Source organism: Sparus aurata, chromosome 3 (assembly GCF_900880675.1).
Source record: "Sparus aurata chromosome 3, fSpaAur1.1, whole genome shotgun sequence".
Taxonomy (NCBI): Eukaryota; Metazoa; Chordata; class Actinopteri; order Spariformes; family Sparidae; genus Sparus; species Sparus aurata.
In genome coordinates, this window is record NC_044189.1 from 23521376 (window position 1) to 23543378 (window position 22003).

Sequence of the window (22003 nt, forward strand, 5' to 3'; positions counted from 1 at the left end):
TTGATGTTATTTTTATTCTGATTCAACTTAGTATAATACCAGTTATGACATAATGACATTTGTGTTTTCCTTGAATTTACTTTGTTATGGCGCAGTGCTATTCATACCATTTATATTGTCTTATTATGGAAATGATTTCACAAATGATCTCACGTGGCTTGAGATATTGAATCATACTATTGCTGTTACATGATAATGACTGCACACTAATGTCAGCTTGTTAGCAAGCTTTATCCAATGTTATAAATATTAGCTATGTTGGTAATTACCACAGTCAGAAATTAGCTGCAGCCACAGGCCAAATGCTCGTCAAACACCATAACATTGTTAGCAGTCACATTAGCTTCAATCACAAAGCAATGGTTATCGCTAGCTTGTTATTCACCGTGGCTGGTGAAATTTGAACTTTAGTAACCATTTGGCCAGTATAAGGTAAGCGTACTTAACATTACAATTGTCGTTTTGCTGAATTGATGCGCTAATGTTGTCAAAGAAACATACTAAAGCTGCACTAAGATAAACACTTAGTTTACTTACTTCGTCTCTTGACATCATGCTGTTCGCTGATGTAGGCTACCAAGGTAGTTCCACGGAGGTATGCGAGGAAGTCTTGCAGTAAATGGTCGCGTGAGCAGTGAGCAAACAAATAACCGTGTCACAGCATCAGCTGCACTGCTGTGAAGAGTTCATGCGCGCTCCCGCGCCGGCTTGGCTGATGGCTGCAGTTACCCAAACGGCCGTCGTGTCGCTATTGAGTCTTATTTCGTGATCCTGCCCTAAGTTCCTTTAACATGCTTTGTTTTTTTTTTCTACCAGGAAGTCCAACAAACACAATTGCAGGTTATCAACGAGCAGAGCAGCATCGATCAGCAAATATAGAAGAATCTAACATGACAAGGAAGCTGATGACAATTCTCTTGTTAGGCCTTGAAATGATTCAATCAGTGTAGAGCTTCAGGCTATTATGGCTTGTAGCAACACTAGCCCTTGCTGTAAACTGTGAAAGTCCCATTTTCATGGTTCACTAGTGGCCAATTTTTTTGTTGGAAGGCGGGATTTGGCTCATGAGCTGCTGTCTTCATCCACTACTAGACTTGTGCATCCACACTTAAGTAGCTAAATCGGCACATTTTCTTGTAAAATCTAAAATCGGCAACAGTAGCGCTGTGTGCAGTGATTCGTCTCATATCAAAAACCCTTCAGCTGAAGGGTGTGGATTGTGGATTTCGGATGTCTATGGGACTCACTGGTGGGCAGGTAAAGGAGGAGTTTAGGAAAAAGTTGAAGCTTTGGTCCAAACTAAATGAATAAATGTGAAGGGAGAGAGGCAGTAATGACACATAAGGTGACGAGGTGAGAGAAAGCATCTCAGGTGTAACATGAAAATAAAGTCTGTTAGACAGAGTGCTTGATGCTGAATCTTTTATTGGATTATATATGGATTACACTGATATTGATTAGATATGGATTACATTAATGTTGATTACATTGATTATATATAGATTACATTTATTTCTATTACACTGATTATATATAGATTACATTGATGTTGATTACATTGATTAGATAAGGATTACATTGACGTTGATAACATTGATTACCTGCCGACAACAATGATGGATTGATTCAAGTAGCTTTATACTGACAGTTCCTCAGGGAGAAGCCAGACACAAAATGGGCGTGTTTGGTGATTCTAGGAAGAATTGGCATGGTGATGACACGCTTGAGAAAGCAATGGCGCCTGGAACACAAAATCAACATCAGCATCATCAGTGATGTACCATTATGGCTTTTATGTAAAATACAGAAACACACCACCCTTAAAATTACAAAGTAGGGCTAAAATAACACCCGAAGATTATGTTTAAGTATTACATGATTTATATATATATATTTAATTATATTGCATATTGTACTTGGCAACGATGCTGAAGTACTGGCAGCTGGGATCTTCAGTACAGGTTCTCCGGCACCACTCAACGCCATCCGTCTTAAAATGGCGAATGTCAGAATGTGGAAAATCGATTCCCACGTAAGTCTTCTTGATCCAGTCTGTTAGCAGAGAGGAAGAGGGTCAGACTGATGTTGCTGAGAGAAACTCACATTAAATATAAACAGAACATATATGTTGGAACAAACTTGAATCTGTTAAATGATTTATGTGTTACACACTGTTATTGGGCTGACAGAAGCGTGTTGGTAACCCAGATGTGATTCCTGCTGCAGCAATGCGGGGCATATGATGTGGATTGTTCTTCAGGTAACATTTAAAGGTATGGCTGAAAACATTATGAGACATGGGTAAAGAATGTTAAGATAATACAAGTTAGAGACGAGTGTCTAAAACAACCAACATAGTTACATTGTTTATATCCTGTCAGTTGAGCCTTGTGATGAGCTGGCGACTCATCCAGGGGTGTACCCTGCCTTCGGCCATAAAGAGAAACTGGGAAAGGCTCCAGGAACCCTGCGACCCCTTGACAAAGTGGGATAAAATGCGATAACATCCCCCGCTACCCTCACGGATAAGCAGAAGAAAATGAAATGAGATGAGAAACTGTCAGTCAACTTGCAGGGTCAAAGAATAATTTAATATCTGAGCTTTCTCATTCCACATTGTAGTCTTTTATAATCTGATAGCATTTGATAGTTGGGTTGGAAAACAAATTTTAGAGAAGTATTGCATCACCCAGTAAAGCTGTAGTACTAAGTAGCTACATTGTTGTAAAGATTAAATTTTTCCATTAACTGTGCTTTTGATGTCCTAAAACCTACCAGCATAATACCAGTACTACTAAAGTGAGGAATAGAATTTGCTGTTCACTTTTGACTTTATTGGCTTCCTGGAGAATACATATGATTCATTTAACGTGCCAGCTAGCAAAGCCATATCAGAGCACAGGATACTGTTGTCATTATGGCTAAGGTGACTCGGTGAATTAATTTAAGTCTGCAAGCTCACTTTGGACATTGCATTGTCCAGTTTTGGTTTCAAAAAGCATTTTATTTGTATTCCAACACGACTACAACAGCTGCAATGACAGCAGGTTAGCGACCCTCACCTGTTGTCACTGCTGCTGCTGCTTTGTACAACACCAATGACAACACAGTCTACCTGATGTAAGAGAAGTAGGTGCAGAGTGGATGGACGGAGCAGAATGTCTGACAGTGTTCAGGAGAGACAGCAGGCAGAACATCGATGTCGAACCCGGGGGATGTTTGTGTGTGGAAAAAGCTTGCCCTCACATGCTGTATGAAAGAAGCAGCACAGTGAGAAAACATTCACAACAGCAACAGAATGTTGCTAAAAACAATGTTCTTACCTTTGAGTGTTTGATGACCTTTGGCAAAGTTTTGAGTGTGTTGTATCCTCTGTGAGAATCCAGAAATTCGTGAAGCACTTCGTATAATTCTAGGTATCCTTGGTATTTTCCGGCTGAATTTAAGGTGACACATAAACCTAAACACAGAAAACAGACGGAAAACACCATCATGAAATCACTTGTTCATGCATTCAAAGTGACACATTCCTCGCTACTACACATACACTGTGTTATAGGCCCACTGACACTCCCCCTTTTAGATAATTGACACAACACTAAAACACACACATTCACAAACACACTCGACGTCCTTGTCAAATTAGTTTCTTAGGACAAAAGCTGTGGCCGCCAATAAGTGAGGAAACTTGTGACTGACCGACCAACAGATAAAATTATAGGTATCCTTGGTACATTCCAGCTCAATCTAAGGTGACACTTATACATAAACACAGAAAACAGACGGGAAACACCAGAAGGAATTCCCTTGTTTATGCATTCAAATTCACACACTGCTCACTAATACACATACAGAGTTATAGGCCACTCCCACTGACACTCTCCCTTTTAGATAATTGACACCAACACGAAAACACACCTTCAGAAACACACTTGACATCTAGTGTCTTAGGACAAATGCTGTGGCTGCTGATAGCTGAGGAAACTGGACTTACTGACCAACCGACCAACAGATTGACTACAGAGTGTGGTTGCAGTCAATAAAAGTATCAGGAGAACTCCATTATAAAATAAGTAAGGAATAATTCCCGACGAGGTGTCCATAAACAGGAGTTAATGGACGACGCGGCGCGTCGGACGGTTGCCTCCGCGAAGTCCATTAACTCTTGTTTATGGACACCTCGAAGGGCATTATCCCGCTTATACCATGGTCACTTGCCAAAGAAAATAAATTTGGACCATTAATTTACCTTTTCATGCGGTTTACAATCAAAATATAAAGTTTTTCACAAGCCATAACTTGGTTTCCCTGGTAACGCCTGAGGGTTTGACTAATACCTGGAACAATCATTACTCTCCAGTAAGATTCTTATGCAACGGAGACGTTGTTCACTCCTCCAGTAAATAGGACGGACCATAGATACGACTTGGCAACGGGAGATATTCTAGTCCGCTCAGCGATGAGTCAGAAAGCTAAAGTTATGCTAGCAAGATTCAAAGTCAATAAAATTGCGTACGGTTGACAAACAGTAAATATAATTTGACAGTATGCTAGCTAACATGATTGGCTAGCAAACCAGTCATGTCATTGTCCCCAAATCAATAGCAAGATTTTCACGAACAAATGACCGGCCGTGTGTAACGTTACTTTAGCCGCAGCCTGAGGCAGAGAGTTGAACAGCGAACGGGATGTGAGATTATTCGCGTATCAGTAAGTTGAGAGGGGAAGTGAACTTTCTGCAGCTTGTGTGTTACAGTCGCCACCCTGTGGTGTTCAGAGGATAAGACACTGAAGGACTGACGGACTGCACTCAGTACTGGAAATAAAATATTCAGATTTGATACACCAGCTAGCGCATTAATTTACAGCGGTGAACAGTCAATTTGACTGGAACTACTTAGTAGGTGTCCATATATCAGGGGTTAATGGACACCCTGCAGCCAATCAGAATCGAGTATTCCCCCAGACCATGGTATAATGAACTTTATTTACCTGCGCTTCGCGTGTGGGAACCCTTTTTTAAAATAAGCAAAGAACTGACAGTCAGGATCATGTGTGCAGGCTCTCTGACACTCCTCAGGGTCTGCTGTGAACAAAGATTTATAAGGGTTCCCATTGAAGACGACGTGATGATACAGCTGAGGCAGACAAGGCTCTGGTGGGGAAAAAAGAAAGAATTAAGAAGAATTTCACTATAACTCATCAACAATTAACATTACCACCGTGGTTAGATTTTGTTATGTGCCTACGTGGATCTGGGTAGCAAGGTTTGAGAGAAAAGCCAGAGGTGATGCCCAGAGTAGGATGCTGATGTTTGGGCCGTCTGGAGGGAGTGGTCTTCAGGTAGCAGAAGAACTGTCTGGTGGAGAGAAAGGCAATTTACAACAACCAATTAATGTAAGTGGACAATGGTTTTATGGCAGCTGCAGTGATGGAATGTAACTGAGTACATTTACTCAAGTACTGTACTTAAGTGCAATTCTGAGGTACTTGCACTTAAATTGATTAGGTTAATTTTCTGCTACTTAACGCTCAAGTACATTTTGGGGGCAAATAACGCACTTGCACTTCACTGCATGTATTTGATAAATTCAGTTACTGCTTATTCTGCATTTTATGTGCAGCCAAAGTTTTATGTTATTGGCAATTAGAAAGGGTGAACCCTAACCCTAACCCATTAATTGTCAGAACATTTCTTTTGATACTTCAGTATATTTAAGTTTTTTTTTCATTCGCTTGCACCACCAGCACAGTAATGTTTAACAGGATATCTTTGCTTTCACTCATGCACGGCTTTGGGTACTATAGTGAAAGGGAAGTTTGTCTATTTTTTAATGTGACATTGCAAATATTAATCTTTAGCTATATGGCTGGTGCATGATCATAGTGATCCAACAACGCTGCCATCTCGCTTCGTATTCTCATTGTACAACAGCTCAAGGAGCCAACAGAACAAAATTTCTCCCAGTGATCTTGATAGCCAGTATGAATAAATACATGAAAACACCAATATTTCAGGTAGTGATGCACCGATCGATCGGCAACCGATCGCAATCGGCCGATAATGCCCCTATCGGTTTTGATCGGAGTTCTCAAAATAGATCAAATCAGGCCGATTAGATGACGTTTCAATATAGAGACAGTGCACTGACTGCATGCAGGGTGGGAATTTCACGGCGGCCATGGCCGCTGTTGCCCAGCACTTTGGCCTTGATGCAGCGTGAAAAAAAAAACTAATCGTACGGCCACAGTGGCCTCTGTGCCCCTGGCCCGGTCAGTGTAGTGAGCTTGCCCTGAATTACAGCCACCTGAGTGCACAGTAGTCACTCACAGTAACTTCAGTGAGTTCGCGGTTCGCGCAGGTGGAGTCTCATCATCACGATGATCTCACGTGAAAGCCTCTCAAACAGCAGCAGCGTCTCGAAACAGAAGAACGAAACTTACAGCACAGCGAGCGAGCGCAGCCGGTTTTGACATGATACGTAACTGACTTATGTGGTAGGATTTAGTTTGGTAAAGTTGGAAATATATTCACAGATTCGAACTTCCCGGATCAATAACTCATAAGTGAAACGTTGTTAAAACACAAACGACGGCTCTTTCCTACCGTAGTGAGGAAGACAACGAGCTACAACCGTATGTTAATCAAAACGAGCGTCTGGACATTAACTCGCAGGGACCGTCTACAAAGTGCAACACTGAAAAGAGAAACTACAAAAAATATTCAATAACTTCACTATTATTCAGAGTGTAGTGTCGCCAAAATCACTCCACACATCAGTGGTCTCCTGCTGGTTATTCTACAATTTTTTTGTTTGGAAAAAATGTGCTTTGCCATAATTTGGGGGAATTTCTATTGGGAGAAATATTCAATAACACTAATATTCAGTGTGGTGTCACAAAAATCACCTCACCCTAACCCTAATTACCAAAAACGACTTTCTAATGTAACTTAAGGTATTAAAAAATGTGTTGATACACAATCCATGTCTTATTATAAATTAGGATGTTATGGTATCAGTCTGAAAGGTAAATCAACACATTTTACTCAGTGGCCTTTGTGCCCTGTCATGTGGCCTTGGTGCCCCTGAAAAAAAAACTGAAGGCAAAATGGACTTGCCCCTAAAATGACAAAATTCCCACCCTGACTGCATGCATTCCCACTAGTAAGCTACAGTTACTCTATGTAAGCTGAGTCCAAGTTGTCTCTAAGAGAGTCTCTAGAGTGTGAAATATTGCACATTGCCTCAGCCTGCAATAAAACGGTGGTCAATTCGTGATACTTTCTCATCTCCTAATTTGTATACTCAATAATACAATGTCAATGTTGTGTAAAAAGAATCATTAATTAAATATATGAAAGTTACACAAGACAACAATATAGAAGAATTTATGGATTTGACGCTGTGATCAGTGATCGGCAATATCGGGACCGGCAGATACTGCTTTCGGTGATCGGTGATCGGCCGCAAAAATCCTGATCGGTGCATCTCTGATTTCAGGTACAAAACTCAGAACGTCAGGAAAAGGATTAAATTATAGTCAGGGTTATAATTTTACCTTGGAATAATTCTGAATTTACTGGAGTATAAACCCACATGGGGCCTATTTAAAAAATGTAATGTCAAACAAATGCTGCAAAACTCCAGCAACATAAAGGACTTTAAATTCTTTAAATCTCCCATCAAGGATCGATCAGGATCTTTAATCCTCTAATGATTTCGAGGATATCTTGGGGAAACCATATTGAGCATGTATGCAAAAAAATTATGAAGTCCTATGGCATTATCAGAAGAGTCACTTCCTTAGTTAATCAGTCCTGTCTTATGACATTATATCACAGTTTATTTTATTAATATTTGACATACCGTAACATTGTTTGGGGTGCTTCATATTCCTCATACCTTAATCAGCTATTCTCAATTCAAAAAAGATTCTTGAGAATGATTTCAAATTCCACTAATCAAGCGCCATCAGCACCCTTATTTAGCAAATTTAAACTTTTATCAGTTTTTCCTATTAATATGTTTCAAACATGTCTGTTTATGTCTAAATTCATTCATCACAAACAAGACATTCCAGGCACTTCTCATAAGTTTTTTTCTTTTTTATTCAGTGAGAGGTCTGAGGAATTTTAATTTACCTCTTTGTCGTACATCCAGGCACAAATCCGTTATCAAATTCCATGGACCCCGACTCTGGAACCTTTTAGATAGGTCTCTTAAGCTTATATCATCCTACAAAATGTTTAGGACTAGTCTGGTGAGGTATCTTCTCTCCAGGCAAAATAATACTCGTATACTTGTAATTTTATGGATATTTTTCACTCTATGTTTATTCGTTTATTGTGTCTTTTCTTTGTTTCTTTCCTTTTTTTCTTTTCTTTTTTATTAGTTGATCTCTTTTAGTGATTTTGTATTGAGGGGGAGGATTTTATATAAGCCCTTTGGGCTTCTTTTCCTCTCCTGCACAAATATTTGCCTTTGTATTATGAAGTATGATTCTGGGTTTTTTTTGATCATTGTGCATATGAATAAATAAAAAAATAAATAAAAAAATGCTCTATGTTCTACAAATCCAAAAGGTGCACCTATTATCTCGTGTCCAGTCAGGCCGAATAAACGAGAAGATGAGACAGGTGGGGTGCTGGGTGCACAGGTACTGACAGTGCTCGGCATCAGGAGACCAGAGAGATTTTATGTCTGCTCCGGGAAAATTGACATTCACCTGAAGCTCCCGTCTACATTCTGAAGAAACAGAAAACGAAACACAGACACAATTACGTGTACATATACAGACAATGTTAAATAGATTTTGGTAAACGAGTAAGTCTTAAAACAGACCAGCACTTACAAATGTGCTTAAACAGTGTGAAATAAACTGTATATTTGTTACCTAGACCAAGGGAGAGGCCACAGATGAAGAGCAGACCCACAAAAAATATACTTCTGATTGATTAGCATGACTGACTTCTCACACATTCAGTTATTGGCTGGTAGTGACCACTGTACACTTGCTGTGTGATAACATAGCAATACAAACATAAAAGCTAGACTGGCAGGAGACAGGAGAGGCACTGGGTACACATGAGATCCTCCTTTCTGCAGAGCTAAAAAAACAAGAAATGCATGTCGAATATTTGTGGAGGAAATATTGATGAACTCATCACAGTCAATAAAATACAACCTAGATTATATTACTTAATGTTTTACAAAGTTGACTTTGTTGATTTTTGGCAATACATTCTTATTCTGAGTTTGATTTCAGCAGAACGTTTCAGACCAGTTTGGACAGCAAAAAGACTGGGAAAGTTGTGGAATGATATGTGATGGTATCATGATTGGGTATCAATGAAGCATCCTCGAAAGGCTCCGTCCTTCACGAGTAAAGATGAGGCGAGGCTCAGCACTTTGTAAAACACTCATTGTTTAAGGACATTACTACACAAGTTTAGGAACACCTGAAAAACTGTTGATGGTAACTTTATATTTTACCACATTGACTACAAACTGTTTTTGTTTAACAGCTTAGGGACCCAGCAGAATAGCATTACTCCCAGTGCTCTTGATGGCCAGTCTGAATTAATATATAAAAACACCAATATTTAAGGTACAGAACCCAAAACATCAAGCAATGGATTAAATTACTGTCACAATTGTAATTTAACATTGTAACAATACTGAATTCACTGGAGGGTAAACTCAGATGGGCCCTATTTTAATGATTTACTAGTCTGAAGCGCTAATAGTGGGTGAGAGGCAGGAAGGTAGAACACCTGTACCTGTAATGGTGAAAAATGAATTAACAAATAGATGCAGCAAAACTCCACCAATACAAACAATAAGTGCATCTCAGCGGTTATATTTGCACATTCATGCATGGGGCCCAACAGCGTAACTCATGTTAAATCACCCATCACGCTGAAGGATAGGATGTTGTTCTATGTTATTCGACACATCCAAAAGCTCAAATACACACACACACACACACACACACACCCACACACACACACACACACACACACACACACACTTCAGGTTCAGTTTTGTAGAATAATTTGGAGTAAAGCAGCTGTCCTCCTCATGAATCTTGAGCTCCATCAGAACTAAAACTTTTTTATTTTGTTTCCTCTGGAGAGTTTCCTGTTTCTTGTTAAGTTCAAATGTTTAAAATGACTGACAGCCTCTCTGATCATTAAAGTTGAGTGTAGACGCACTGTTGACCTTCGTATGTAGGCGCAACTTACCATCTGAATAATGTGCCCTCAACACAGTGGTATATGGTCAAATCAACGTTACACCAGGCAAATGTGGTTATATTTATATTTCATACAATGTTGCAAATTCTTGGAATCTGGGTTTTATGATGTTATCTAAAGAAGTACAAGACCAACGCTTAATTCATTTTATCTGTGCACAGTAGCACAGATATAGATTTTTATTTGACATCAACATCCAGTTTGATTTTAATGCAGTTTGTACTCATCAACGTGACTCAAAAGGGCAATTACTGAAGAGTGTTTGGGTTCCTGACTGGGGAGCAGTTGGTTCTTTATACTTCCACTCTACAGCTTTTTGATGGTAAATATTGTACGCATACTACACTGAACTGATTTGATAGCTTTAGTAATTAGTAACTTGGTAGATCACATGTCGCCTTGAGCCAAGGTAGCACATTTGTAAATAATCTTATCAACAATGGGGTAACAAAGAAAAACACTTCGTTCGTTCGTTTTCTTCCGCTTTATCCATGCGGGTTGCGTTACTGCTTTTATACCACCTTATTCAAGGTGGAGCGGGGGTACTGGGGCCAAATCCAGTGACTCTATGGGCGAAGGCCAGGGTACTCCCTCGATGAGTCGCCAGCTCATCGCAGGGCCCTTACTGATGGCAGTGGCTGCCACGAAGGTGCCAACTGCACATCAGGAGCTGTTGTTGTTGGGGTTCAGCATCTTGCTCAAGGATGCTTCGGCATGTAGCTCAGTCCCGCCCCGGGGAGCCAGGGATTCGAACCAGCGACCTTCCGGTCACTAGTCCTCAGCTCTACCCACTTAGCTACAGCCGCCCAAGAATGAAACACACTGATTCTGAAAATGAGAAAACTTCTGAATTGTCATGACTGTAGATCTGGTTGTTGTGTTCTTGTCTGGTTTTGTCTTGTGGTTTCTTGTATTTGATTTCCGTGTCTTTGTTTCTTGTCTTGTGTCTTGTTCTTCCATGCCCTCATGTGTCCTTTAAGTTCTCCTGTGTATTTTCCTATGTCCCCTCTGGCTCCCTCTGTCTATTGCTTTGTTCTGTTCATGTTCTCATGTGCTCCTCCCCTTAGTTTTCTCACCTGTTGGTCCACCTCACCTGTTCCTCGTCTTGTCATCAGTGTCTGTGTATTTAGTCTCTGTGTTCCCTTCACTCTTTGTCTGGTCATTGTTCTTGTCAGCGTCTGTCTTTGTCCATGCTCCAGTTCATGTGCCTGTGCCTGTGCCTGTGCCTGTGCCTGTGCCTGTGCCTGTGCCTGTTCCTTGTTCCCCCACGGTATGTGTTTTTGGATTTGAGTTTTGCATTTTGCCTTTTGATTTGAACTTTGCTTTTGATTTGAACTTTGTGCTATTTGGTTTGTACTTTGTCTTGCTGTTTTTGGTTGCTACTTTGCCTTGCTTTCATTTGCTACTTTGCCTTTTTACTCCCTTGGTTTTTGTGAAGTTCAGCTTTTGTTAAATAAAAGCACGCCTTTTGGTTCCCCACGCCTTGCCTCTCATGTGTTACTGCATTTGGGTCCACCTCCTCTATCCATAGTCTTCCCTTTAACCCCTAGCCTGACATGAATATTGAATGAGATATTCAGCTGACGGGTAATTGACAGATAGTATACAGTATATACATACAGTACATATTACTTGTACTTATACGTCTGATACTTTAATTTCTTTGTTTGCCAAATTTATTTTTGATACTTAAGTACACTTGATATCAGATACTTTAAGACTTGTACTTGCACTATTTGCATGCATTTAGCACATTAACCAAAGTTAGATATATACAAGCTATCTTTACTTTTCCTCAAGTATGGCTTTTGGGTAAGTTTTCCAGCGATGCCAAAGTGCAATATCCAAATCATAAAATTTTTTTTTTTATCAATCTACATTGAAAATCAAATAGGATATCAGATTAACCCAATGCAAACCTGACATTGTTTTCCGCTTGAACCTTAACAGGGTTTTTTTTTTTTTTTTTCTACCAGGAAGTCCAACAAACACAATTGCAGGTCGTGAACGAGCAGAGCAGCATCGATCAGCAAATATAGGAAAATCTAACATGACAAGGAAGCTGATGATAATTGTCTTGTAGGCCTTGGAAATGAGCCAATCAGTATAGTCAGCTTCAGGCTATTGTGGCTTGTAGCAACACTAGCCCTTGATGTAAACTGTGAAAGTCCCATTTTCATGGTTCACTAGTGGCCAAATATTTTTCTTGGAGGGCGGGATTTGGCTCATGAGCTGCTGTCTTCATCCACTATTAGACATGTGCATCCACACTTAAGCAGCTAAATCTGAAAACACCTCTTTTTTACATTTTCTACAGAAATGACCTTTTCAGAAAAATATTCAGCATTGGATATAAATGAAAGTGCTGGTCATGCATTTCATTGGGGACAAGGAAAACCGCTTCTTCACATCAATGAAATACTGGACACCTGCTCAGACATGTTTCAGGCTGTGTACCAGGGAACTGACTACTTTTGCTTTGAACTCCAGGGTAGGTGACAAGTTAAAGGGACTCCAAAAACTCCACAATTTTCCTAATTGTACACCTACTTATATAAAGAGATACTATGGTTTTGAAATGTTGATTACAACGCCTGACTTTCTCTTGGTATGTGTAGATGATGACCAAATTTTCATTTTTGGGTGAACATATCCTTTAATCATCCTTTCTCCCTGAGGTCAAGCAGCATAAGTTCAGTGACATCAATTTCTTACATAAGGGATTTATTCTTGGCTGGATAGGCCACTTTAAAAAATGTGAGGCCATAAGTTAACATTATACCAACTGCTCCAGGCACCACTATATGTCCCTCTGGTTGGAACAATTTGAGTTCATGTTTTGTTTTGTATTGCTTGTTGTCAGTAGAGGACTAAATGTAGACCTACAAAAGTAATGAACTGAAGGCATTAAGAGCAGCAGAGGCTTATACACTGCTACAGCAACAAAGCTGGTAGACGCACACCGAACCATGCAGTGTTTGACTGCAGTGGCCATTATGAGTAATCTGTCAGTGCAAAGAAACCGTGGCACACACATACACAGGTCCATGACAAAGGGTGCTGCGGTCGTCACAACATATAGTTTAGTGACCTCTGCTGTCAAAACTGCACAAGTGCAGAGAGAAAGGCAGAGCTGCAGGGACAAAGATGCTTTCCCCCCCGACTAAAATGTATTTTAAGATTAGAGATCCAAACCTTAAATGTGCTGTTGAAGAGATACATTTTGATACATGTGACACAGTATCATGATATAGAAATCCATGTATGATTTAATATCATTACTCCCCTTATGCGGAGCTCTGTGAAACATATTCTTTACTGAAGTAGGTTATAAGAGGGCTTTGTGGATAATCAATTAAGGGGGGAACATAAAGTTTGTTTTACTGCCTTCGTTTACAGCACAGATAGAATAATTAAACATCTCTTTAAAGGAGCAAGTGCATATTTTCATGTAAAACATGAAACCATCAACAGCAGCGCTGTGCAATGAATGGTCACATATTAGAAACTAGGAACGGCAAACATGTCAGCTGAAGGGTGTGGATTGTGGATTTCAGATATCTACGGGACTCGTGGGTGGGCAGGTAAAGGAGGAGGTTAGGAAAAAACTGAAGCTTTGGTCCAAACTACCGTAATTTCTGGACTATAAGCCGCTACTTTTTTCACACACTTTGAACCCTGCGGCCTATAATATCATGCGGCTAATCTATAGATTTGTATGGGCCCCTCCAGGGGGCGCTCTAGCAGGAAGCGCAAGAGCGAGACAGACAGGTGGAAGAGATAATGTGCCGAGGAAGACGCTAGTTTGATTGTGTTTTGAACAGTCAGTTTGCGCTTCATGTATACACCCTCATCATGGAAAACACACGAAGAAATGCATATGATGCAGCTTTTAAGTTAAAGGCAAAAACGAAAGTGACATTGAGAGCGACAACGAAAGAGAGACTGAGAAAGTGTGTGACAAAGTCATTCTGAGGCTGTTTAATTCCGACACTGAAGAAGACGACTTCAGTGGTTTTAGTGCGCAAGAGGAAGATGTTGATCAATGATTGATATTTCTAACCAGCTGTGTTACTGCCGTTTTACTGTCGTTTTACTGCCGTGTTACTGCCGTGTAATATCTCATGTTACAACGTGGACACCTGCGGCTTATAGACAAGTGCTGCCTATATATGTACATTTTTTCTTTTTAAAATTAGTTGGTGCGGCTTATATTCAGGTGCACTCAACAGTCCGGAAATGATGGTAAATTAATGAATATGAAGGGAGAGAGGCAGTAATAAGGCATAAGGTGACAAGGTGAGAGAAAGCATCTCAAGTGTTAATGAAAATAAAGTCCTTTACACAGAGTGCTTGATGCTGAATTTTTTATTGGATTATATATGGATTACATTGATATTGATTACATTGATTAGATATGGATTACATTGATGTTGATTACATTGATTATCTTCCGATAACATTGATGGATTGATTCAGGTAGCTTTATACTGACAGTTCCTCAGGGAGAAGCCAGACACAAAATTGACCTCTTTTTGGATTGCAGGAACAGGCATGGTGATGACACGCTTGAGAAAGCAAAGGCGCCTGGAACACAAATCACCATCAGCATCATTAGTGATGTACCATTATGGATTTTATGTAAACTACAGAAACACATCACCCTCAAACATACAAAGTAGGGCTACAAAAACATCTGAGGATGAAGTTTTAAGTATAAAATGATTTATGGATATTGAATTATATTGCATTTTGTACCTGGCAACGATGCTGAAGTACTGGCAGTTGGGATCTTCGGTACAGGTTCTCCGGCACGACTCAACCCCATCTGACTTAAAATTGCGAATGTCAGAATGTGGGAAATCAATTCCCACATAAGTCTTCTTGATCCAGTCTGTTAGCAGAGAGGAAGAGGGTCAGACTGCTGTTGCTGAGAGAAACTCACATTAAATATTAACAGGACATATATGTTGGAACAAACTTGAATCTGTTGAATGATTTATGTGTTACACACTGTTATTGGGCTGACAGAAGCGTGTTGGTAACCCAGATGTGATTCCTGCTGCAGCAGTGCGGGCCATTTGATGTGGATTGCTCTTCAGGTAACATTTAAAGGTATGGCTGAAAACATGAGACATGGGTAAAGAATGTTAAGATATTACAAAGTAGAGACGAGTGTTTAAACCAATCAGCATTGTTACAGTGTTTATATCCTGTCAGTCAACTGAAGGGTCGAAGAATAATTTAATATCTGAGCTTTCTCATCCCACATTGTAGTCTTGTATAATCTGATAGCATTTGATAGTTGATTTGGAAAACACATTTTATAAAGTGTTTCATTACCCAGTAAAGCTTTAGTACTTAAGTATAGTTGTAAAGATACCAATTTTCCATTAACTTTGCTTTTGATGTCCTGACACCAACAAGCATAATGCTAGTATTACTAAAGTGAAGAGTAGCATAACACTGTTCACTTTTGACTTTGTTGCCTTCCTAGAGAATACGTTTGTTTTGTTTAACATACCAGCTAGCACTTCATAGCAGAGTATGTGTAAGGCCTGGACTAAAGGAGGACTCAGATGCAGAGCGAGAGCAGTTTGATCAGGCTTTAATCTGAAAATTCACTTATCTGATCTTAAGATAGAGTGACAAACAAAAAGGGTATAGAACACTCTTAATAACTCAACAGAAAATCACTCCAACTGGAGGAAAAGAAAAGGTTGACAACTAATCTACTCTTATGAGGACTGACTATGAAAATTTAAACAAGAAAAACGCTCTAAAAAGGAGGAAAAAGCTTTGGCTATAAAATTATACTACGCTTCACAACTGAGCTGAAAAAAATATGAAACAAAAACCACTCCAAACAGAGGGAAAAACACAGCTACAAAATGAAACAAAGCTTCAAACCTGAGCTGAAAATGCATAACAAAAAAAATCACTCTACTTAAGAGGACTCACTTGGGACATTGCATTGTACAATTTATGTTTTCTGGCCCTTCACATAGCACAGCTAACCACTCTTAAGATGGTAACATAAGACAATAACTGTTAATTATGCTGGATACTACATACAGCTATAAACAGGAGATCATTGAACATGTTTTAAATAGAATTATTTTGGCTCCAAAAAGCATTTTATTTGTATTTGAACACGACTGCAACAGCTACAATGACAGCAGGTTAGCGACCCTCAGCTGTTGTCACTGCTGCTGCCATTTGTGCAACACCAATGACAACACAGTCTACCTGATGTAAGAGAAGTAGGTGCAGAGTGGACGGACGGAGCAGAATGCCTGACAGTGTTCAGGAGAGACAGCAGGCAGAACATCGATGTTGAACCCAGGGATGTTTGTGTGTGGAAAAAGCTTGCTCTCACATGCTGTATGAAAGAAGCAGCACAGTGAGAAAACATTCACAACAGCAACAGAATGTTGCTAAAAACAATGCTCTTACCTTTGAGTGTTTGATGACCTGTGGCAAAGTTTTGCGTTTGTTGTAGCCTCTGGGAGAATCCAGATATTCGTGAAGCACTTTGTTTAATTCTAGGTATCCTTGGTATTTTCCAGCTGAATTTAAGGTGACACTGAAACCTAAACACAGAAAACAGATGGAAAACACCAACAAGAAATCACTTGTTCAGGCATTCAGATTCACACACTCCTCACTACTACACATCCCCACTCCCACTGCCACTCCCCTTTTAGATAATTGACATGAACACAATAACACACCTTCACAAACACACTTGACCTCCAGTCTCTTAGGACAAAAGCTGTGGCTTCCAACAGGTGGGGAAACTTTTATGGACCGACTGACCAACAGACTGACTACAGAGCCGCTGGTTGCAGACAATAAAAGTATCAAGAAAACTCCAGTATAAAACAATTAACTTTATTTACCTGTGCCTCGCATGTGGGAAGTCTTTCTTAAAAAAAGCAAAGAACTGACAGTCAGGATCATGTGTGCAGGCTCTCTGACACTCCTCATGGTCTGCTGTGAACAAAGATTGATAAGTGCCCCCATGGAAGACGACGTGATGATGCACCCGAGGCAGACAAGGCTCTGGAGGGGAAAAAATTAAAAATTAAGGAGAGTTTCACCATAAATCATCAATTATAAACTTTACAACTGTGGTTTGATTTTGTTAGGGGCTTACGTTGATCTGGGTAGCAAGGTTTGAGAGAAAAGCCAGAGGTGATGCCCAGTATAGGATGCTGATGTTTGGGCTGTCCGGAGGGAGTGGCCTTCAGGTAGCAGAAGAACTGTCTGGTGGAGAGAGAGGCAATTTACAACAACCAATTAATGTAAGTGGACAATGGTTTTATGGCAGCTGCATTGATGGAATGCAAATGAGTACATTTACTGAAGTTCTGTACTTAAGTGCAATTCTGAGGTACTTGCACTTAAATTGACTATGTTCATTCTCTACTACTTAACACTCCAGAACATTTTTGGGGCAAAATAATGCACTTTCACTTCACTGCATGTATTTGATAAATTCAGTTACTGGTTACTGCTCCGCATATTACATGAAGCCAAAGTTTTATGTTATTTGCAATTAGAAAGGCAGCAAGGCCAGTTGTCAGTCAACCTACCATAGACAGTATTTACATATAAATAAAGATATGTATAATGTATTTTAACTTGTACTTTCCATACTTTAGTCCATTAATTGTCAGAACATTTCTTTTGATACTTCAGTATATTTAAGTGTTTTTTCACTCACTTGCACTCTCAGCACAGTAATGTTCAACAGGATGTTTTTGCTTTTACTCATGCACGGCTTTGGGTACTATAGTCACTATAGTATAGTGAAAGGGAAGGTTGTCTAATTTTTACTGTAACATTGCAAATATTAATCTTCAGCAGTATGGCTGGTGCATGATCATAGAGGGCCAACAACGCTGCCATCTCGCTTCGTATTCTCATTGTATACCAGCTCAAGGAGCCAACAGAACAGCTTTTCTCCCAGTGCTCTTGATAGCCAGTCTGAATAAATACATGAGAATATGAATATTTTAGGTACAGACTGAAAACATCAGGATTAAATCATAGTCACGGTTATAATTTTGCCTTGTAATAATACTGATTTTACCCAGATGGGGGATATATTAACAATTTTATGACATATAAATGCAGCAAAACTCCATCAACAGAAAGGAGTTTAACGTCTTTTAAATCCCCCTTCAAGGATCAATAAGGATCCTGAATCCTCTAATGTTCTATGTTCTTTTACAAATCCAAAAGGTGCACCTTTTATCTCGTGTCCAGTCAGGCCGAATAAAGGAGAAGAAGAGACAGGTGGGGTGCTGGGTGCACAGGTATTGACAGTGCTCGGCATCAGGAGACCAGGGAGATTTCATGTCTGCTCCGGGAAAATTCACATTCACCAGAAGCTCCCGGCTACATTCTGAAGAAACAGAAAGAGAAACACAGACACAATTACCTGTATATATACAGACATTGTTAAATATATTTTGGTAAATGAGTAAGTCTTAAAGCAGACCAGCACTTACATATGTGCTTAAACAGCATGAAAGAAACTGTATATTTGTTACCTAGACCAAGGGAGAGACCACAGATGAAGAGCAGACCCACTAAAATGAAATGTGTTCCCATCTTCTCAGTTTTGAAGACAGAGAGATTCTTCAATCACAACTGCAGCCAACGAGAGGTTTCACCAACTGCACCAATTGTCTGTAATCCAGCTCATGTATTTATACTCCTGATTGATTAGCATGACTGACTTCTCACACATTCAGTTATTGACTGGTAGTGACCACTGTACACTTGCTGTGTGATAACATAGCAATACAAACATAAACTCTAGACTAGCAGGAGGCAGGAGAGGCACTGGGTACACATGAGATCCTCCTTTCTGCAGAGCTTAAAAAAAACAAGAAATGCATGTCGAATATTTGTGGAGGAAATATTGATGAACTCATCACAGTCAATAAAATACAACCTAGACTATATTACTTAATGTTTTACAAAGTCGACTTTGTTGATTTTTGGCAATACATTCTTATTCTGAGTTTGATTTCAGCAGAACGTTTCAGACCAGTTTGGACAGCAAAAAGACTGGGAAAGTTGTGGAATGATATGTGATGGTATCATGATTGGGTATCAATGAAGCATCCTCAAAAGGCTCCGACCTTCACAAGTAAAGATGAGGCGAGGCTCAGCACTTTGTAAAACACTCATTGTTTAAGGACATTATTACACAAGCTTAGGAACACCTGAAAAACTGTTGATGGTAACTTTAAATTTTACCACATTGACTACAAACTGTTTTTGTGTAACAGCTTAGGGACCCAGCAGAATAGCATTACTCCCAGTGCTCTTGATAGCCAGTCTGAATTAATATATAAAAACACCAATATTTAAGGCACAGAACCCAAAACGTCAAGCAATGGATTAAATTACTGTCACAATTGTAATTTAACATTGTAACAATACTGAATTCACTGGAGGGTAAACTCAGATGGGCCCTATTTTGATGATTTACCAGCCTGAAGTGCTAATAGTGGGTGAGAGGCGGGAAGGTAGAACACCTGTACCTGTAATGGTGAAAAATGAATGAACAAATAAATGCAGCAAAACTCCACCAATACAAACAATAAGTGCATCTCAGCGGTTATATTTGCACATTCATGCATGGGGCCCAGCAGCTTAACTCATTTTAAATCACCCATCACGCTGAAGGATGGGATGTTGTTCTATGTTATTCGACACATCCAAAAGCTCACATACACACACACACACACACACACACACTTCAGTTGTGGTTCAGTTTTGTAGAATAATTTGGAGTAAAGCAGCTGTCCTCCTGATGAATCTTGAGCTCCATCAGAGCTAAAACTTTTTAATTTAGTTTTTCTCTGGAGAGTTTCCTGTTTCTTGTTAAGTTTAAATGTTTAAAATGACTGACAGCCTCTCTGATCGTTAAAGTTGAGTGTAGACTCGTGTATTTATATTTTACACAATGTTGCAAATTCTTGGAATCTGGGTTTTATGATGTTATCTAAAGAAGTGCAAGACCAACACTTACTTCATTTTATCCGTGCACAGTAGCACAGATCTAGATTTTTATTTTACGTCAACATCCAGTTTGATTTTAATGCAGTTTGTACTCATCAACGTGACTCAAAATGGCATTTACAGAGGAGTGATGGGTTCCTGACTCGGGAGCAGTTGGTTCTTTATACTTCCACTCTACAGCTTTTTGATGGTAAATATTGTACTCATAATACTCTGGACTGATTTGATAGCTTTAGTAATTAGTTACTTGGTAGATTACATGTTGCCTCGAGCCAAGGTAGCACATTTGTAAATTATCTTATCAACAATGGGCTAACAAAGAAAAACACTGATTCTGAAAATGAGAAAACTTCTGAATATTGAATCAGATAACCAGATGATGGATAGTATACAGTATATACATACAGTACATATGTATATATTACCTTTACTTTTAATACTCAAGTACACTTGATATCATACTTTAAAATTTGGACTATTCGTATGGGTGACTTTACCACATTTACCAAAGTTAGATATATACAAGCTATCTCTACTTTTCCTCAAGTATGACTTTTTGGTAATTATTCCAGCGATGCCAAACTGCAATATCCAAATTGTAAAAAGTTTCAATTTTTTGTTAAAGGTACAAAGTGTCACAAACAGCATCATAATGAAATACTGTAGCACTGCAGAGATGTCCTGGACTACATAACTTGATCGCCAGATGTAGCAAAACATGGTTTGCTGGTACAACGAATGCACATCTTAATGATGTGTGATATGTGTCGACACGTTTCAGATAGTAGCACCACATGGAACACAAACAGCACTTTATTTGTATTTTAACTTGAGGGAAACTATATCAGGTGTTTTTATCAATCTACATCGAAATCAAATAGGATATCAGAATAACCCAATGCAAACTTAGAATTGTTTTCTGTGTAAACCTTGAAAGTCTTGTCTAAGATAACAAGGAAGTTGATGACATTTCTTTTGTTATCTCTTTGAAATGAGTCAATCAGTAGCTATAGACAGTCTCAGGTTAATATGACTGGTACCATGGCTCTATGGATGGCTATGTTGCTCTCTTTGCCTGTCCATCTGTTGAACTTTCAGTCCACCATCATGGTCATGACTGCAATATCTGAAAAAGTACTATATTCAAATTTACCATCATCCCCAGCAGCGGCAGGACAAAGCTTTCATTTCATCCTGTGCATTACAGCAGCATCACCTGGAAGGACAGGCACAATCAATACCGACATTCAGGTTTCCCACATAATTAATCCGATGAATTTTTTGTTATCCACTGGCTTTACTTCTAGCGTCACCATCACGTTAGCTTTTGTGGTTTGGGGTGAAATGTTTTGACAACTATTAGATTGTTAGCCATGTAATCGGGTATAAAAACTCATGTGCCCTCATGATGAATTTTTTACCACGCACCAAGAGTCTAAATTTTAAAATTGTCCAATTTTGTGATTTGTGACCAAATAACTAAAAGCCCAAAATTTCCCATCGTACTTAGCCATTGTTCATGTGAAACTAAAATGAAATACGTACAGGTAAGCCACTACATTAAAACCGCTGACAAGTACAGTGAAGAACATCAGTCTTCTCAATACAATTGAAAGTACTACCGGAAAATATTGGTTGGAAAATCTCGTGTGGATGCCACTTGACATGCACCACCCACTCAAACACTGTTGTAGACTCCAC

General features: G+C 39.4%; 2 protein-coding genes across 4 annotated transcripts; both read right to left on the reverse strand.

Annotated features, from left to right (window-relative positions):
* Nucleotides 1–1407: 1407 nt before the first annotated feature.
* LOC115578567 (coagulation factor XI-like) lies at nucleotides 1408–13253 on the reverse strand. Its single transcript, XM_030411604.1, has 10 exons — nucleotides 13222–13253; nucleotides 8896–8948; nucleotides 8591–8747; nucleotides 5250–5359; nucleotides 4993–5155; nucleotides 3324–3460; nucleotides 3116–3249; nucleotides 2173–2279; nucleotides 1917–2052; nucleotides 1408–1741 (listed from the first exon to the last, which is right to left on the reverse strand). Exons 1-7 carry the CDS (start codon nucleotides 13251–13253, stop codon nucleotides 3173–3175), a joined length of 729 nt encoding a protein of 242 aa, XP_030267464.1. The 3' UTR covers nucleotides 1408–1741; nucleotides 1917–2052; nucleotides 2173–2279; nucleotides 3116–3172.
* A 1355-nt stretch (nucleotides 13254–14608) lies between these two features.
* LOC115576978 (plasma kallikrein-like) lies at nucleotides 14609–21943 on the reverse strand. 3 transcript variants are annotated; one of them, XM_030409730.1, is made up of 9 exons: nucleotides 21456–21943; nucleotides 18515–18626; nucleotides 17418–17527; nucleotides 17161–17323; nucleotides 16715–16851; nucleotides 16508–16640; nucleotides 15273–15379; nucleotides 15017–15152; nucleotides 14609–14845 (listed from the first exon to the last, which is right to left on the reverse strand). In XM_030409730.1, the coding sequence occupies exons 2-9, from the start codon at nucleotides 18622–18624 to the stop codon at nucleotides 14734–14736; spliced, it is 1008 nt and encodes a 335-aa protein (XP_030265590.1). In that variant the 5' UTR covers nucleotides 18625–18626; nucleotides 21456–21943; the 3' UTR covers nucleotides 14609–14733. The 3 variants fall into 3 exon arrangements, with proteins under 3 accessions (XP_030265590.1, XP_030265585.1, XP_030265577.1); XM_030409725.1 differs by having other exon boundaries at nucleotides 18515–18671; XM_030409717.1 differs by lacking the exon at nucleotides 21456–21943 and adding an exon at nucleotides 18820–19346 and having other exon boundaries at nucleotides 18515–18671.
* Nucleotides 21944–22003: the final 60 nt, after the last annotated feature.

Coding starts and splice junctions, on each gene's coding strand:
- LOC115578567 (XM_030411604.1), bottom strand. CDS start 13,253: ATGGCCACTGCAGTCAAACACTGCATGGTTCG. Junction 8,949..13,221: donor GTCAAACACTGCATGGTTCG/GTGTGCGTCTAC, acceptor CTAATCAATCAG/AAGTATATTTTTTGTGGGTC. Junction 5,156..5,249: donor ACCTTGCTACCCAGATCCAC/GTAGGCACATAA, acceptor TTTCCCCACCAG/AGCCTTGTCTGCCTCAGCTG.
- LOC115576978 (XM_030409717.1), bottom strand. CDS start 18,880: ATGGGAACACATTTCATTTTAGTGGGTCTGCTCTTCATCTGTGGTCTC. Junction 18,672..18,819: donor TGGTCTCTCCCTTGGTCTAG/GTAACAAATATA, acceptor CTGTTTCTTCAG/AATGTAGCCGGGAGCTTCTG. Junction 16,852..17,160: donor TTCCCACATGCGAGGCACAG/GTAAATAAAGTT, acceptor TTCTGTGTTTAG/GTTTCAGTGTCACCTTAAAT.